Genomic DNA, 15,032 nt, shown 5'->3' with positions numbered 1-15,032 from the left:
TTTTATTTTTCTTACATCAGGTAAAACACTTCTGATGTCTCTGCTTCAAGTGCGTGCTCATATTAGTAAAGTGACAGTTGTAGCAACGTCTGCGCATGGTGGTTCTCCAAGCACCAACACTGGCCTCAGTCCACTCCTTGTGAAGTGCTCTCAGGTTCCTGAGATTCCTCTCGGGGCTGTGATTTTCCCTTTTCCTAACACGGTTTTCCCTTCCTTTCAATATCCTGTGAATATGCTTCAGCACAGCTCTCTGAGAACAGTCTGACAGAGTGTTAGGGCCACATTTAGAAAGAAGACTTTTGTTGATCGTTTTGAGAATAAAGCCTTTTCATTTTATACAAATACACTCTCCCAGGTTTATATGCTTTTTCCATCTGATCAGACGCAGCTTTCTGCACCATCTTTTCAGCATCCCTATACTTATCACCACAGAAATCATTTCCTTCCTTGTTACTAAAAGTGATTCTGAAATATGATTTCACAAACTCTGAGAGTATAGCAGCCGTGGCACTTTGTCTTGAAACAACAACCGTTACCTCCTTTTGACTTTATTCTCTAAATCAATTCTATTTGTTTTCTTAATGTGTTTTCTTAATCTTAATTCTTCCTAATACTCCTTTTGTAGAATAGTCATAAGCCGAAATGAAGACAAAAGTATTATATAACATTTATTTATTATATAACATGTTCCGAACAAAGGAAATATATGAAAATTTATTTATTGAAATGCATTGGTATTTCTATGAACAAAGCGCCAACTCTCACTTCACTTTGTTTCATAGGACTGAAAAGTCAGCTCTTGCGAAGGTGAAGCAATATTCCATTGCTTCAATATTTCTTGTTAAGCACCAATGCGATCTCCCTTTCGCCCCCGTACCTGGGGGCGTGGTGCTTAAGAAGTTATAGTAAAGGAAACAATGTATGTGGTATAGGCGAAGGCAGAGCCGTGCGATCTCTCGCCTGTGACGTTTGTGGTGAGGTTATTTGCCACTATAATGCGTGTGGATGTCATGGTGAACTTTTACTGATTTCTTCAAACTGTTCTTTTTTTCAGGCTGGAAACAGAATACATTCTTGAAAAGCAACAACTGGTCACACAAGTTTGAATTTTTTGGTTTTTCTCTAATACACACGGGCTGAACAGCGTACATTGAAGCTGAAATATACCACGTGTTTTAAATTAACAAGGCCTGTTAACCACTTGAGAGTGATCAGTGGTCGTTATTGACTAGAACTAGCATATTCTTTTTGACAGTATACTTTTACACATAAAGACGACCCCCGTACCCTTAATGACGAGTTTTGACGCCTCAGTATATATCTATAAAGATGTGGTTTCTGGGTTTTCCCGAGGGTAGCTGCATAGAGACCACCCTCGCCAACTTCGTATGGAAACTCAGTCATCTTGTTCTATGAGGATGTCTGAGACGTGGCACAAACAGCTCAGTAGGGTTACTTCTTTTTCTTCAGCTTTCCAGAGTTAAAGAGTTGAAAGATTTGTCTGACAGCACTCAGACCAATAGAAAAGTCCAAGAAACACAGTGATCCATTTTTAGCATCACATATTTGTAATATCAGCTCAAATCTTGACTGACGTTCATGTGTCATAATATGTTTACAGACACACTCCTGGACTTTGGGTTAAATAATGTGACAGATATTTGAAGTCATGTCAAAGCTGATAACACAGAAAACACCAACACTGGCCTCAGTCCACTCCTTGTAAACTCACATTCACTTTATTCTGTTCCAGCAGATGAATGATTGTAACCTGATCTTTTTCTAGGTAGCGAGTCAATGAGACATGAAAGCTGGCATGCTTTAAGCCCCATATACACGAAAACTAAAAAATAAAGGAAAGATTCTTAGAAATAGCTGTAAGCGACAAACAAAACTTCAGTTCCTGTTAAACATTTTGAGTCTCACAGATAATATCTTACAGTCAGATTGCTATGAAACTAGATTAACTACATCCAGTTTACGTTGGGGGTTTTAAGTGGCATGAATGTCACTTAAAACTGATCCATCTTTTAGATAGACAGATCAACATGGTTACTTGTCATGCCCTAAAGACAGCACTTTTAACTGTCATTAGAATTTGCATGTATTCAGTTGAGCGTTTATACTGATAGAATCAGAGTTGATAGATCATGGATAATAATCTGTGCCTGACGTTCAAACTAGTAGTGTTCAGTGGAGGGGAAAGTGGTGTGGACTTGCTATTATTATTTATAAAAGTTGTGTTTTGAGGCCTCTCACACTTGCTTTGTTAGTTTTCTTCAGCCCGTCACATGGCAGAAACATGAGACCTGGCAATCCTGATGGATCTGACGCTAACTAAACTAAAGCAGTTGTCGCTATGGAATCATTATTACTATTGTTATTATTGCTGGGTGATTTTTATGCCTGGTCGCTACAGGTGTCACTACTTTTCTTGTGGGGTGATGAGAGTCCTTTGGTTTATAAGATTAGATATCTATGGCATTGATAAACTCTGTTTCACAATGAATGACCCGTTTCAACAAGGCATAGACAAGAAACAGACTTTTAACAGACGGGTTTTTAACAGACTGTGTGCTTCTATGCAAATTAGCCCCCCCTCGCTCCGAGAGGGCGTTTGGTTCCTTCCAGCTACCGTGCGATCAATTAAACGGTGAGGATCGTGGAGTAGTCGGCAGCGGCTGGGGGAGTTCTGACCGTACTATAAGGTACGCACAGCCACTTACATTACACGAATTTAATGCTTTATTTCAGTTTCAAGATATTGAGAATTTCTTCGGTTAAATTAATTTTAGTGGTTAATTAAGTAATCGCCATTAAGCTAGCTCATCGTCTTCTGTTGCTACTTGAAGAGAAGTAGTTTTATATTTAAGAGCTCGCGCGCGAGCGAGAAACGATAAAGCTTTGGTTCCGTGTCAGTTATCTTTTCACAATAAAGAGATAGCAAAGTGTTTCCCATAGATTCATAAAAACACTTAGAGACAAAACAGGAAAGACAAAGTCAAGTGTTTCGGATGCTTTGAACCGTTTAGAGTGTCCGTTTGTAGCCGGTTTAAATCGGTGTTAATTATGAGTGTGACTCAGTCAAGCAGTGAAGCATCCTGCTTTCCCGTTGAGTGTTGAAGTGTGTTCCTTTTTAGGAATTATCTTGCGATCATGGTTGGGCTTTTATCATCATTGTTTGGGGAAGGGAACAGAAATGCATGGCATTGCTTTGTTCAGTGTACAGTGTCACAGTGGCTGCATTTTAAGCCTCAGCATTGAAGTTGTTGCTTTCTCTTGGTTGTAGGTTGTAATAATGCTTTTAAATACTGTAACGTTTCCTTTTTTCATATGAGGTCTATGGGGGCTGACTCGTTTTTATGCTAGCTTCAAGTGGGACATAGAGGAACTGCAGAAACTTACATAAAATATACATATATCTATTGTTTGAGAGCCTCTCTTGTAGATTACTTTTCAGATATGAGTGCACTTTCTGTCTTGTCTCTGATAAAAGAGGGCAGGGGTTCACAGACTTAGAAAGAAAAATATTGGTGATCATTTTGAGAATATAAAATGTGCAGATTACAGTTGTTGTTTTAAGATAAACTGCCACGTTAGTTATACCATCTACAAAACGGCTTGTTTAGCTGAGTTGGCAAAACAAATTGATCTGCCATCTTGTGATAAAACAACATCCTGTTTAGTGCACACGGGTGTAATCCACGACATTCTTATATCTGTGTGCCAGACTTTTCATTTTATACCAATACACTCTCCCACATATTTTTTTTCTCCATCTGATCAGACGCAGTTTTCTGCACCATCTTTTCAGCATCCCTATACTCACCACAGAAATCATTTCCTTCCTTGTTGCTAAAAGTGATTCTGAAGTGCGATTTCACAAGTACAGCAGCCGTGGCACTTTGTTTTGAAACAACAACCGTTACCTCCACATTTTGACTTGTCAAAAGGTGGTGACTATTTCAACAGTTTAAATGTAACGTCACAAAGTGTTTGAAGATTTCCTTCCGCTCATCTGAATCGTTGTCAGTTTCAGCCCCTGAGGGACCCCTGCGTTTAGAGTAGACACTTGTCTGTTGATATTTTAAAATGAGATTGTTCATAAAACAAAACGAGACAAGAAACATTTTATTCGTCCCATATTTAGCAAATCCATTTGTCTGTCTTTTGTGCTGTTTCCAGTTAAATAAGATTTGAGGGATTTGTAAATAATTAGCTTTCTGTTGCATTTTCCATTGTTCAAAAAGTGTTTTATTTATACATTAGTAATCTTAGTAATCGACTGAGTCTCTTTAAAAGTTAGTCATTATGTCTTAAAATGAGGAAAGCACAAAGAGGAAGTTTAATACTTAAGCCATATAACTGTAAAAATCATTTGTTCTGTTAATGCAAATGGAATGAAACTTCCCAAAGGTGTGTGTTTTTTTCAGATTTTTTAATTTTCAACATCAGCTCCTTAATAATGTCAATAATATTCACTATACACCAAATTGTTCCTCTTGACTCTATCGTGGCCATTTTTGGCCAATTGAAACCCATTATAACCACCTTTTTTGATTCCTTGTTATTGATAGTACTATATCATGCGATTTAGGTAAAATTTCTTTCATTCTAAACTCAACACATGAAAATTGTAGTTTTTAATGTTTTTTAACAAATTACATCATTTACCCATTTTTGGCCAAGCAAACGATTTCATGTAATATTTCGAGTTTCTAGTAGCGGCCTTTGATGGCCTACCACACTCCAATGGACCAATATAATGAAACAATTTTGACATAGGTTTGATCTTAAGGATCTAATAGGTTGTGTTTGTGCATGACATTGCAGCACAAACATGTATTTGCAAGATAGACTGGAATAAATAATGACGCATCAAACATTACATAGGCTGCAGTGAATTTCTGTGGATGCAGGCTATTGAGCTTTGAGGTTCCCAGACAAACTCAGCTTTGAAGCACATGTTAAAAGAACTTTTACTCTTGTATTTTTCATAAAAAGATACCATACCCAAACTATTAACTCTAGAAACAAAAACAAAAATAAAAAACCCAATCACAGGACATTTTGCAGAGTTCAAAACTGCAGCTGCAGCGCAAACAACAACAAACACTGTTTGTAAATGTGTCCTGGAGTTTATGCAGATGCAGACGTTGTTGTAAGTAAGCCTAACAGCTTCCAGATCATTTATTCTGGCTATATGGCAAGAAGGTCATCACTGCTTCAAGCACTGCCTATATGATCTGGTCAGAGAGCAAGGATACCAAGCAGTCCTCTGTCCTTGAAGAAAAGACATCTGCCCAAGAGGAAGAAACTTACTCTCCAGAAGATGAGGGGACAATCTCCAAAGAGGCTGACTGCATCACCACTGATGATGAGTACTAGCCAGTGCCTGAATCCTCTTCTTTGGGGGAGGATTGGGGTTGGAGGGCGTGGAGGTCGAGCAGCTGATGGAAAAGAACATAGGAGCATTTTCTGAGACCGAGGAGCCGGTGACTGAGTGGATCCCTCATGAAAGGAAAACCATGTGGGTCCCACCACTGAAGAGAGACTGCTCTACAATCCAGTACCCACTGGTATCAAACCAGGAGTCACCCTGTATGCAGTTTCCTGCATTAGCAGCCTGAGATCTACTTTTGACCTTTTTATAACAAAGGAGATCTTTTAGCTGCTGTGCACCCTTACAAACCTGCACGGGAGGCCAAGGTGTGAGGACTGGAGGATTATGGATGAAGTAGAGATAAAGCCTACACCAGAATAAAGCAATACATAGCATGTTGAATGACAACACTGGAAGTTCTCAGGAAGTAAAAAAAGGAAAGGGGTTCAGACTCCAACTGACGGAGGAGCTCCGAGGACGACGTCTTTCCTTCGGGCACCTTGGCAGAGGAGCCCCTCAGATGAAAACTGGCACAGGGGAAACAACCCAGAGCTTCCTCCCCAGCTCCTCCAGTTGCAACAGAGGACGATTTTGTTGTCTGTCTTTGGCTTCACCAAAACTACCACAGCAATATCCCACATGCCAAAGCAACGGAGGAATGTGCATTTTGACAGCAACACACAAGGAACCAGCAGTCAGTGATGGGGAATAAAGGATGCGTGAAAGCAAGAAGCAATCCTGGACTACAATAGGCACAAATATTGCTTGGATAACTTAGAGAGGATGCTGGCACCTCGAGTTGTAGAAAGAAAACTAACTGATGGCTGATGGCTCTTTTCTCCAATTTCCTGGATGTCTTGGGATACGATGCCTTTGTCCCGCCGGAAACAACTTCACTGAAGTGGAGGAGTCCTCTACAACCTACAAATGAAGAGTGATCCTGAGAATCAGGGACACATGCTGGTGACCTCAACAACTGCAAGACACCCTTGTCCCTGATTCTCAGCCACTTCTGCCATTGATCTCAAGATACAGTAGTATGAACCAGAGTGTGACCCACATCCCACCAACGAAATGAGAAGAAGGTGCAAAAGGCGCACCTCCAGGACTGGAACAGCAGCCCCTTGCACCAGGTGTAGAAAGTGTGCCTACAAAAACCACTCTAATGTGGTTAGTACATCTTGCTGCTAATGAGGATGCACACAGAAGCTCACACTGGAATATAAATTTTGATCATTTTATTGGTCATTTCAGTGGTTATTTGGTCATTAAATTGCCTTTCTGGCCACTAACACACCATGTGTGATTTTCTTTTTGTCCATTCACCCCCCCCCCTCCCCCAAACCCCCAAAGAAAAGATAAATAAATAAAGTAAAAATAAATCATTGTTACTGTTACTGACCTGCAATGATGATAAAAAAAAATATTAGGTTTCACCATTCATATGCTAAAAAATGTCAACTTTATTACTATTTTCCACCAAAAGCGTAGCAATAATACATAATCCGACTGGTATTCAAAGGGTATAATATCTGAATTTGAATTGTATTTTGGTTTTTATGACTAGAAGCGATGCTAATTTAAAAAATCAAGTCAACGAAAGTAGGAAAGTGTTTTAATATATATTAATTTTATAGTATTTTGTAAACATAAACAGGGGGCGGCCATTTTTGGCCACGAACAAGCTGAGAGGGAGTTTTTTTTTTATTTTTCTGTCACTGCACAAAAAAACAAAGATGCATAAAACTCATTGATACTTTTAATTATTGCTACGCATCTAACCTCCATCATGGTTAGAAAATAAATCAGTTTGCATGTATTATTTAGAAAAAAATGTGGATTTTATGCTTTTATCCCTATATAAATCATACAAATTATGTGAGTTAACTGGTATTTAAAGGGTTAAAATTATGGAGGAAATCCCTGGGAGGAAAGCTAACCTCTGAAAACAAGCTTTCAGCAATCATTTAAAACTGGTAACAGCATCAGCTGACCTGATAGACTCGAGCACAATTTATGGTCCAGCAAATGCGTCCATCCACGTACACTTTTCAGTCAGACAGAGGGCAGAGCAGGGTTTTCACCCAGCTGAGATGTGCTCCAGTGCAGTTCTCCAAGATCGAGACTGCAAATTGCTGGAAGTGGATGACGTAAGCGACTTCCGATTGTTGATTGGTCAACAAGTGTTTCAAGGCAGTTGAAGAATGCTCGTATTGACAAATGGAATGTCTTTATTTTTCCAATAGCTGTTGAGCTAAACATGCAGAAACATGCCTTCACGCTGGCGGCTGACTTTTACGTCATCAAAACAGTACAGGCGGGTCAGTAACCCGGAGCTGATTTATTGCTTTCCGGTATCCAGCAGACTGCACACGAGGTGTAAGTCTTGTTTGAGGATCTCTGACGATGGTTTAAGCCAGTAGTACTGACATGAACAACTGTTGCTGAGGCTTTGTGGTGGGTTTCCAACAGCTGCAGAGCGGTCAGAGTAATATCCTTCACACAGGCACTGGGATAGCAGAAGGTATGCCCACCGCGCACCGCCACATGTTGGAGCATAGAGGTGCCGAAAACAAGCACCGTAAATGTTCAGTACTGCAGTGTTGTTGAAATGGGAGCTTTCTTTGTTTAGTGTTGTGAATATTAACTATTTAAGCTACTGCTGAGAGGAGGGGCTGTATGTCTGCCTGTCTGCAGCTATGCAGTATCAACTTGGTAGCTGGAGGCATCACAGAGGGTGCTGTTGGTGTCACTAGTGTTCCAGTTGAAGATCTAATCCAGGGGTCTCAAACTTCAGGCCTCGAGGGCTGGTGTCCTGCAGGTTTTAGATCTCACCCTGGGTCAACACACCTGAATCAAATGATTAGTTCAGTACCAGCCTCTGGAGAACTTCAGGACATGTTGAGGAGGTCATTTAGCCATTTAAATCAGCTGCGTTGGATCAAGGACACATCTAAAACCTGCAGGACACCGGCCCTCGAGGCCTGGAGTCCGACACCTGTGATCTAATCCAATTTAGGAATTTATTACTTTCAGTATCAGTCGGTTTTTAAGTGCTAGATGGCTCATTACCAAGGTGTTACACAAAAAAACATCTTGTGACGGGGAAAACCAATGAGCTTTTGCGACACTTTATTGTTGCTAAACATATTGATGTCACTGGTTACAGAAGAATTTATAAACTACTGAAGATTTCAGTGAGCGCTGTTGGGTCCATAATCCGTCAGTGGAAAGAACATAATTTTACCATAAAGCGGTCTTGAGCAGGTGCTCTCTGCAGGATTCTAGAAAGAGACATGCATTACTTAAAGGGAAGCACCTGATCGTGGCCAGTTTCTGCTCCCGATTCAATGCAGGATGTGTTAAATGTTAATAAAGTAAATTAATGACACCTGTAAGTGGTTTTATGGCTTTCCCATAATTAAAAACTGTCCCAGTGATCTGAGATCCTTTTGTGTGCCTGCTGATCAAATAAGCATGTGAGCATTACTGTGAGTGTGCGAGTGGGAAGCCAACCCCGAGCACAACTTTTTCCTCACACTTTCCCAATACAGTTAGTCATATGCTGTGCAGAACCTGATGCATCATAGTGTAGTCTTTCACTTCTGTAACCTCCTGACAAACATTTCTGTCTAATCAGGTCATTTTGTATATTTTTAGACATCCAACGCACCGGCTCTCAGGTGAAATTCAGGGCACGCCGCTTTAGGATTTCATATTTCCTGTTTTAATGGAGTGGAGGCTGCTACATTTCATTATAAAGCTAAATAAATAAAAAGGGTTGTGATACTGAGGCTTTGGTGTGAACACTGAATGGATAAAGTGTGGGCTTTTTATAGTCAGAGCTGTCAGTACGTTGATTATGTTGCCTGTCACTGATTGCCTGCACATTTTGCATTAACACGCTTTTGAAGGTAGTCCTTTCCTGGTGTTAGACAAAGGGACCAATGATGTGTCCGTTGGCTAGTATACAGGATGCAGTGTGTTTATAGTGCATTTATCTTCAGATACCGATTGGTTCCTACAGGTTCAGAAAATCCAAAGGTGTGTGTGCGTGACGTGTGCAGGGAGTTTGCTTGTGAACTTGAAAGTAATGTTTGTCGGAGCAGGCTTACTCTTATTGTCCTTCCTGCACTACCAACCTACCGAAAACTGCCTGCAGTGCAAAAAAAGGGAGGGCGCAAGAGCAGAGATGGTTCATTCAGAAACAAGCAGAAGTCTGCACTGCACACACAGACCAAGAGAGGGAACAGGAAAAACAGGAAAAAAATTACTACACACATTCTCACTCGGATCCTCCCACAGGTGGTTTGACTACTTCACAGAAGACTGATGCCAGCCTCTGTTGAGTCTTTTGCCTCTTGTCATCTGAAGGAGGGGTCAACGTCAGACAGCAGAGACGCACCGTGCAGTCAAGAAGGAAGTTCAGTATAGGAGAGGAGGCTGTCGCTGGATTCATACGGTGAAACTTTCTTTTGCCGGTAAGTGCTAGAATAATCATTCAGGTCACAGTTGGCCCCCATCTCCTTCTCATTTTGCTTCTGTGCTACAAGACTATTCATACAAGGGGGATAGATTAGGTTGAGAAACTGGCTTAAGGCTGCTGTCTGTCTACTGTATCCTGTAGCAGAATCATCCGTGTAGAGAAAAGTGCACAGTTTCAACTAACACAGGAGTCCTGAAGATTATCTATAAATGTGTAACAGATTAACTGGTTCATCGTTTATGAGAAATGCAACATGTTCTTCTTTACTCTGTGCATGTGAAGGATATATTATCCTTCTGTAAACATTGCATATAGTTCCTCATTTCCACACGCATCTAAAAAGAGCTACAAGCTCTGACTTCAGCACATGCAGATAGTGCTAAATGGAAATGATTTTTGTTTGTGGCACTGCCTTCAAAGCTCGTGTTAGAACATTGCCTTTGTTAGCTGTGCATTGTTGCACGTCATCCCCTCTCTAGGGAGGCGCAACTCCCTCCATAAACAGATATCTCAAACCTTTAGAATAAATACCCAATAATGTCTCTCCCAGTTATTAAGGCTGAAGCATGTTTTTAATTCTATTGTGATTCGGGTAAACAAACCCTGTAAATTCATGCTAACATGTCACGCACCGTTAAGAACCCTCCCTTTGGCAGGCTTGTAATGAAGACATGAATGCATTCCCTCTTATAAAATATCTGCGAAAAATAATAATAAAAGGAGCGCATCACGCAGGCAGCAAAGTAATAAACTAGATGAAGTGTTAAGCGTTTCTGTGAAGCGTTTTTCATTATTGGGCAGAGAGAAACGAAAGCCATTCGGAGCCACTGACCCCATTAGGCACAGGCCACCCAGTGATGTTTAAAAAGCTCCCCCCCCCCCCCCCCCCCCCGCTTTTAGCCTAGGCCTTGACGGAAGCGAGTTACTCTGTATTGTGCTGCTGAGCTATTCTGACACCGTCCATTGTATCAGTGTTTTCCATGACTCTCAGCGATTTCACTGGGTCTGCACAGTAAACCCCTCCATTATGGACAAGCTTGCATTGCAACATTTGCTGCGTTGGCTTTTGCATTCTTTTCGCTCACACCATGACCCCCAGATTCCCCACCAACACCACCATCTCCCATCGACCACAAACAATCTGCTCTTCAGCTAATGGTGCGACTCTGGGACTTGTACATGTGGGGTTCACGGGGTGATGGCGGGCAAAAAGTATGTTTGCGAAATTTGAATTTGACACGAGAGATGCATCTGCCATGCTTTGCCGCCAAGAAGGACGTTATGCCTTTTGAATGTTTCCGTTTCCTCCTGTCGAAATGCACGGAAGCAGCCTTATTACAGTTTTGCATTTTCTGATTAGTTTTTATTTCATTTAAAATTTTAGTTTTGAATTCAGTTTATTTTCAGTTAGTTTCCAGAGTGGACTTTTATTTTAGTTAACTAAAATGATTTTTCACATCTAGTTGTTGTTTTTAAATGTGGTTCTAGTTGCCTATAATCACCTTACACAGATTTTTTTTTCTAAATTAAACTATATTTAGTTTAATTTATATTTAATTTATATATAATATAAATTATTATTAATTTATATTTATTAAACTATAAATGCGCTCTCTCTCTTTGCAGAACCAAAAATTAAGTGGGCGAATAATGAGTCGTCTGCTGCTGAGTGACTGAGTGGCTTTCTCCCCCCACCCCGATGGATCACACTTCCCAGCAGCCCCCACTGAGTCTCACCACTGCCTCTGCCTCCTGCTGAATGTTGGAGAGCCTAGGATGGAATACCAAGCAAGTGATGCTCTGAGGCAATCAAACAACACTGTCGACCTCCATTACCTTACCCCCCCTGAACGCACCAACACCTGCTCCGCTGCCGCCTCCTCTCAGACAGGGACCGCAGCCACTAGTTGATCCCATTCCAGGATGTTTCTGAATTTCCGCCGTGTTCGAAAATGCCAGTTGGTGCAGGTGATGACCACCTGCCTTGTGCTCTCTGTGGTGATGGTCTGCTGGCAGCAGCTGGACAACGGCGTCGTCAGCCACGTCAAATCCTATTCCTATCGCTACCTGGTCAACCGGTTCACCTACATCAACAAGAGCCTCACCATCCCTCGAAAGCAAGCCAGAATGTTCAGCAACTTCCAGTACCTTATGGACCACCCCAATAAATGCGTCGGGAAAGATGTTCTCCTCCTCCTCTTTGTCAAAACGTCGCCAGAGAACATTGAAAGGCGAACGGCCATCAGGTCCACCTGGGGGAACGAGACCTACATCCAAAATACCCTGGGGGTGACGGTCAAGGTGGTGTTCGTTCTGGGAGCAGTTCAGACCAAGGAGACGGAGCCTCTGTGGAGCAAGAGGAGTGGCGTTGGTTTTCAGGATCAGCTCATCCAGGAGAATCGTCTCCACGGCGACTTGATCCAGCAAGACTTTTTAGACTCCTTCCACAACCTGACCCTGAAGCTGATCATGCAGTTCCACTGGATGCACAGCCGCTGCCCACACGCCCGCTTCCTCATGACCGCTGACGATGACATCTTCGTCCACATGCCCAACCTGGTGAGCTACCTGCAGGACGTGAGTAGCAGAGGTGTTAAAGACTTCTGGATCGGTCGAGTGCACAGAGGCGCGCCGCCCATCCGCGACAAGGAGAGCAAATACTACGTTTCCTATGAGATGTACCCCTGGGTGACCTACCCAGACTACACAGCTGGGGCTGCGTATGTTGTCTCCAGTGACGTCGCGGAGAAAATCTACCACGCCACGCTGACGCTGAACGCATCCATTTACATAGACGATGTGTTCATGGGCATCTGCGCCAACACCGTGGGTGTGTCACCACAGGAGCACACTTATTTCTCAGGAGAGGGCAAGGCGCCGTATCACCCATGTATCTACGCAAAGATGATGACATCACATGGACACATAGAAGACATTCACGCCGTTTGGAAGGCAGCAACACACCCTCAGGTGAAGCAGCAGGTCTCCGGATTCTTAGGGGATCTGTACTGCACCGCTGTGAAAATGGCTCTGCTTTGTAAACCCTACTATTTCAACACCTACCCCTGCAAAGCAGCCTTTTCCTAGTATTACTCAACACTTTGTGCGTATCATCAGACTGTGAGTGCGAATGTGTCACACTGTAGATCATGAGCACATGCTGAGAATATTACCTCGGTCCTTTCAGTCGGACAGTCACGTTGAAGTGTTGTGTTCGAGACCCGGCGATTTGTGTCACTGTGGGTGTGAGATCAGTGTGTTTAGAGTTCAAACAATAGATTCTCATTCACAGCACAGTGTTTCAAAAGTCCTTCAATGTTCACACATCACCGCAATTAAAACTCAGTAGTGGTGCAAATGACAAGACAACATCCTCATTGTCCTACTGTGAAATGTGAGGCTTAAATAAACGAGCCATGGTTATTAAAATTGACTGACTTATCTGTGAAAACGGAAGTGATTCATTTGGGTGATGACAATGATGTGTGAAACACCTAATCGAACAGACCTGTGACGCTTCCTCTCTACTTTTGCACTGGGGGAAAAAAAAAGACATTTGACTCACATTTGTAAAAATGTGTGTTATTTGTTTTTCGTTTGGGTTTTTTAAAATCAGAATGAAGACTGCACTCTGTTGCTGGTGAAGAACTTGAGAGTTTGTGTAAAAGGGAAACAAGGTCTGAGGAAACCTCAAGCCAGCCTTTTGAAGTACTGAAAGGTTTGTTTCCCCTGCTTTGCATTTCTCCAAAGTGCTTGCGTGTGTTTTTCGCGCCATACTAAAGATATTCAGGTCAGGTGGTTTGTAAACCCTTTGTGTGCCCCCTGTTCAGTACATATCTGTGGGACTGAGGCATAGCGGCACATAGTAATTCATGTATCTCACTTCAACAGATACAACAGTGTCATACCATCACAAAGATTGGCAATCAAGCCAAACCTGGTTCAAGTTTTAAAGAGTTGTAGCAGTGACTCAGCGTTGTCTGATACAATTTGACATATATGGGGAAAAAAAACAACTTATTTGCTCGTTTTAAAAACAAAAACAAAAAAACAACAACAACAAATTTCCCTGGATGTATGATGTGGATGATAAATGTGGCCAGCATGTAAGAAACGAGTTACGAGTTAATGGAAAATCCTACCAGCAGCAGACTTTTGCACTTTGACTGCATATTTCAAAAAAGGTGATATGAATCTAAAGATGATGTTCGCTCATAAACATCTCCAGAGCATATTTTACTATCACTCTGCTGTCTGGTTTGTGCTTGTGTGAAAAACAAAGTGAAACTTCAGAACTTCAACTCTCACTCTCTATGTAAAAAGTTTAATGAATTAAATTGATTGAATTGAATGAATTAAATTACTTTTTTTTTTTTTTTTTTTAAACATTTTGTTTTTAGTTGAAGCGGTTTATTCGCGCATCATCTCGCACCTACAGCTGTTAATGGAGGCCATAATGTATCTGCGGGCGGTGGTTTACTTTAACTGCCATCAGTTATGGTGGGAAGCTGTCAACCACAATGCAGAACGTTGCATTCAGACTGAGCAACGCAGCAAGTGTGCTGTCGAAACCTTGTGGTTTTTCCTGTGTTAAAATAAAAAGGTTCCCGAAACAGGCGTCCGTCTGACGCCACAGTCAGATCGACGGCACTGAGGCCAAAACATTTTTAACCTTTCATTTAATGAAAGCAGGGATTATGTTTTAATCAGTAAGAGATGCATACGCCTCCATTAATATACTCTTTGCCTTAAAGTTTTTCTATAACAAAAAACCCAAAGGAGCTACTACACACACAGACTGGAAGGCTCACTTGCTTCATGCTCCCCTCTTGGTTAAAATTGCTAAATTGTTTCCATTTCTTCTTTCCTGCAGCTGTATTTTGAATAAAAAATATTTTAAAAACTTCCCTTTTGAATATTGAATTGAAGTTTTATTTTTTTTTAAACTTAGAACGCAAAACACTAGGCTCTCTGGATTTGACTTGATATTACGCAGTCAGCACAGGTGATGAACATGCCACCCTCTGCTCCCTTTACTTGGCCTCACTGGAAACTGTCTGCATACATATTTATTGCACCTCGTTCCTGAAATCCGACGTCGCCTGGATTAACTGTTCTAGAAACAGATGCTCCGTTTCCGAGGCAACTTGTAAAGGGAGAGCA

The 15,032-nt window shown here is 41.6% G+C and overlaps 2 protein-coding genes across 3 annotated transcripts in view; both read left to right on the top strand.

The window, feature by feature from the left end:
* Positions 1 to 2,644: 2,644 nt before the first annotated feature.
* Positions 2,645 to 14,778, top strand: b3gnt5b (UDP-GlcNAc:betaGal beta-1,3-N-acetylglucosaminyltransferase 5b). Of its 2 annotated transcripts, none has more exons than XM_085438464.1 (3): positions 2,645 to 2,708; positions 9,758 to 9,864; positions 11,496 to 14,778. In XM_085438464.1, exon 3 carries the CDS (start codon positions 11,793 to 11,795, stop codon positions 12,954 to 12,956), a length of 1,164 nt encoding a protein of 387 aa, XP_085294590.1. In that variant the 5' UTR covers positions 2,645 to 2,708; positions 9,758 to 9,864; positions 11,496 to 11,792; the 3' UTR covers positions 12,957 to 14,778. The 2 variants fall into 2 exon arrangements, with proteins under 2 accessions (XP_085294590.1, XP_085294589.1); XM_085438463.1 differs by having other exon boundaries at positions 9,689 to 9,864.
* Positions 2,649 to 15,032, top strand: part of dcun1d1 (DCN1, defective in cullin neddylation 1, domain containing 1 (S. cerevisiae)) — a 49,511-nt gene continuing 37,127 nt past the window's right edge. Inside the window, exon 1 of the mRNA XM_085438467.1 lies at positions 2,649 to 2,708. The gene's annotated coding sequence lies outside the window, so the exon portion shown is untranslated. The remainder of the gene's footprint in view (positions 2,709 to 15,032) is intronic.

This window comes from Copadichromis virginalis, linkage group LG18 (assembly GCF_057382275.1).
Source record: "Copadichromis virginalis isolate Kocher_CV1m ecotype Utaka linkage group LG18, C_Virginalis_male_GT1.1, whole genome shotgun sequence".
NCBI classification, from domain to species: Eukaryota; Metazoa; Chordata; class Actinopteri; order Cichliformes; family Cichlidae; genus Copadichromis; species Copadichromis virginalis.
This window is presented reverse-complemented; position numbering and strand designations above follow the sequence as displayed.